The sequence below is a fragment of the Tupaia chinensis genome, unplaced genomic scaffold, assembly GCF_000334495.1.
Source record: "Tupaia chinensis unplaced genomic scaffold, TupChi_1.0 Scaffold000496_1, whole genome shotgun sequence".
In the NCBI taxonomy this organism is placed as follows: Eukaryota; Metazoa; Chordata; class Mammalia; order Scandentia; family Tupaiidae; genus Tupaia; species Tupaia belangeri.
In genome coordinates this window covers 598,184-601,353 of record NW_006160008.1, presented here as the reverse complement: position 1 = coordinate 601,353, position 3,170 = coordinate 598,184, and the positions used below count along the sequence as shown (strand labels likewise).

The 3,170-nt window shown below is 60.3% G+C and overlaps 1 protein-coding gene across 1 annotated transcript in view; it reads left to right on the top strand.

Annotated features, from left to right (window-relative positions):
* Nucleotides 1-580: 580 nt before the first annotated feature.
* PVALB (parvalbumin) overlaps nt 581-3,170 on the top strand; it is a 17,862-nt gene continuing 15,272 nt past the window's right edge. Inside the window, exons 1-2 of the mRNA XM_006156521.3 lie at nt 581-735; nt 2,423-2,555. Of these exons, the coding sequence (XP_006156583.1) occupies nt 675-735; nt 2,423-2,555 (194 nt within the window). The 5' untranslated portion in view covers nt 581-674. The remainder of the gene's footprint in view (nt 736-2,422; nt 2,556-3,170) is intronic.

Here is a 3,170-nt window from a genome sequence, read left to right as displayed (position 1 = left end):
CCAGGAGTTAGCAGAGACCCAAGGAGGGCCCTCTGACAAGTGAAGTCAGCAACAAGGAAACTCAAATGGGGTTGCAGAAGGAGCACCCCTGGCCAGATAAGGAGCGGGACTTCCTGGGAGGGTCTCCAGCAGGTTCAGCCTGACCCCATCCCAGTCCCTCTCTCTTGGGGTCCTATGGGTAGAGTTTCTGACCTCAGCGCTCAGATTTTGCAAAATATATTCACATCCAGAGCAAAGGCTGAGGCAGGAGTGGAGAGAGGGAGCGGGGCTGAGGGCCAGGGGTGCGGTCTGCCCCTGCCATCCAGTATATTCCTAGAGTGGCAGGACACGTCCTTCGGCTGACCAGATCAAGACCCTGGACCTTCTGTGTGCCCTTGACGGTAGGCAGGTTCTCCAGACTCGGCTGGTGACGTGGGCATCCCCAAATTCCATAGGTCTCCCCTTCCCCTCGTGCCCTGGCCGCAGCCCCTGGGATTTCCAGACCCCCGGTTGGGCGGTGCAGAAGCCTGAGCCCGCGCAGCTCCGGATCGCCCGCCCGCGGCCCGCGCTGCTGCCAAGCCGGCGGGCGTGCGCCCGGCGCGCAGCACTGCAGCGCTGGTCATATGAGCAGAAATGATGAGAAAAGCACTTTTTAATCTTTTCGCACTTGCTCTGCCCGCTCAAACAGTTGCAGGATGGCGATGACAGACTTGCTCAGCGCTGAGGACATCAAGAAGGCCGTGGGAGCCTTTGCTGGTGAGCAGCGCGCTCCCCTCCCCATCCCTCTCTTCTCATCCGCTACCCTCGACCCTGCACCTGCGCGGGGCCCGCGAGTGGCTAAGCTGGCCGCCGGACGTTCTGCCCACGCATAGCGCCGGGTGCTGTGGGGGTCGGAGCCCGGGAGGGTCCTCAGCGTTTCCCAAACTCGGTCTGGGAGAGAGCTGACTCAGGGAGCGGGCAGGGAGGCTGGACGCCTGCCGGAGTAACAAACTTGCGGCCGCTGGGAGGCTAGGTGGCCGCGCGGGGAGGGAGGACTGGGCGCAGCAGCACCAGGGCCAGGACTAGGATCAGAGGAGGGGCCTCTGGGGTCCTTGTGTGCGCTTGAACTACCCCTTTAAGGAGCATGGAGGGGACTGCAGGCGCTTGCACCATCTCTCCAAGCGACCTCTTTCCTAAGCCCCCCACTTTCTGGACAGGACTTTTCCCGCCAGGTAGTGGCCACTGTCCCCAACACCACAACCCCGACTGTACAAACCCCTTTCCCAGGGCTCAGAGTCCCTTGCCTCCAGCGGACTTGCGGGCTGGGCCACCTTCCCAGGGCGGTGTTCTGCTCCGTCCAACCCTGCACGGTGCTTTCTCAGCCTCTCCAACTTCCGGCCTCCTTCAGCAGGCAAGAGAGGTCAAGGAAAGGGGGGACTAGAGGGCTCAGCGCTCGGAGCTACCCCCCACTAAGCGCTTAGCTGCTTGCCTTTCCCTCCCCTGCCATCCAGATGTGGAAACTGAGGCTTGGGGAGGACAAGACACTTGCCCAAGGTCACCTAGCATGGCAGAAAGGGAATTGGCACTGAGGTCGCCTCCTGGTCTTGGTCCTCTGCTCCACTGTCAGAGCAATGCTCCTTCCCCCAGCTTGGGGCTGAGGGGAGACCCGACTCTCACCCCTCCCCCCCGACACACACACACAAACCACACCAGAGCTGCACACCCAGCCTTGCCCCTTTCCCAGGTGTTCTACAAAAGCAGCTCAGGACTTAGAGAACTGGGGGAAGGAGGGGTTTGCATTCCCCTTCTACTCAGCACCCCTCCCCTGGGCACAGAAGCTCTGGAAAGCCACCCACCCCCCACACGGTGACAACCCACCCACTTAGCCCTGAGCCAGAGGCTTAACTTCCTCTGAGCAGAGGCTTAACTGGGAGCCCCCACCACCTCCACCACTGCCGCTGGCATGGATTCTGCTCCAGCCAGGGCTGCTGGGTCCTCCTTCTACGGTGTGACCTTGAGAGACACTCATCCTCTCTGTGGAGTTTCTGACAATACAGTCTGGGGCCAAGAAAGAAGGCCGCCCCTCCTCCCCTCACCCCTACACATACACCCCATGTCCCTCCCTTCCAGTTTCCCAGCTCACTCCCACCCAGCCACCACCCCAAAGGCTTCGTGGAGACGAGAGTCTCGGGGGGCCAAGAATCTCTGGTCCTTGGGTGCCCCCCCCACCATGGGCGAAAGGTCTAGTGGAGGTGGGAGGGGGGCTGGAGGGAGGGGCCAGCGGCAGGGCATCCTCTCCTAGGCTGGGCTCCCTCGGCCTCTGATGGACCCGCACTCCTTCTGGTGCCCACTCCTGGCACGGGAGAGTGGATCAACGAACCCCAGCATGCGCCCCAGCCCCATTCTCCCACCCTTCCCTACTGCCTCTGCTTCGTCCTCCGTGAACCCTACTCTGCCCCCGCAGCTGCTGATTCCTTCGACCACAAAAAGTTCTTCCAAATGGTTGGCCTGAAGAAAAAGAGTCCGGATGATGTGAAAAAGGTGTTTCACATTCTGGATAAGGACAAGAGCGGCTTCATCGAGGAGGATGAGCTGGGGTAAACTGAGGCCTCGGGGCTGCCCAGTCAGAGGCTCAGGGAGGGGCAGGAGGGGTTGGGACTCTTACTTCCATGTTCCCAGTGACCTGCCCTGATCTGTGCACCCTTCACAGCAAATAACCCTGCATGGCCATGACCGCGAGCGTGAGCGGGACCGCAGGACTCAGACCCAGGGAGCCGAGGGAAAATGCTTCCGAGCGCTGTTGCTTCCGGAAGAATAAAACCCTCAGCTGAAAGTGCCACTAACTAGGTTAAATTATAGCCACTTAATATTGCTAATGGAATGATGCTACTTAATAATTTAATACAAACGAGGAGGAAAGTTTTTCTCACTGCCTGACACCACGGGCAAGGCAGCAAGCATTCACTTGAGTGTTTCATTGATTTTCGCTTGTGTAAAAGGCACCGCCCAGCACCCTGCAGACCCCCGCCCGTTCTGCACTGCGGTGGCGAGAGTTCTTTCTGGACAAGCCAGGGAAGCAGAACCAATTTTGGTGGCCGAGGGGTCCTTGGGGCGAAGCAGAGGAGGAGAGGCTCTGAGTAGGAAAATGCAGTGCATCAGCAGGCACCTCCCTCCATAACCCGCGGCCACCTGGCCCACGTCGTCTGCCCCGC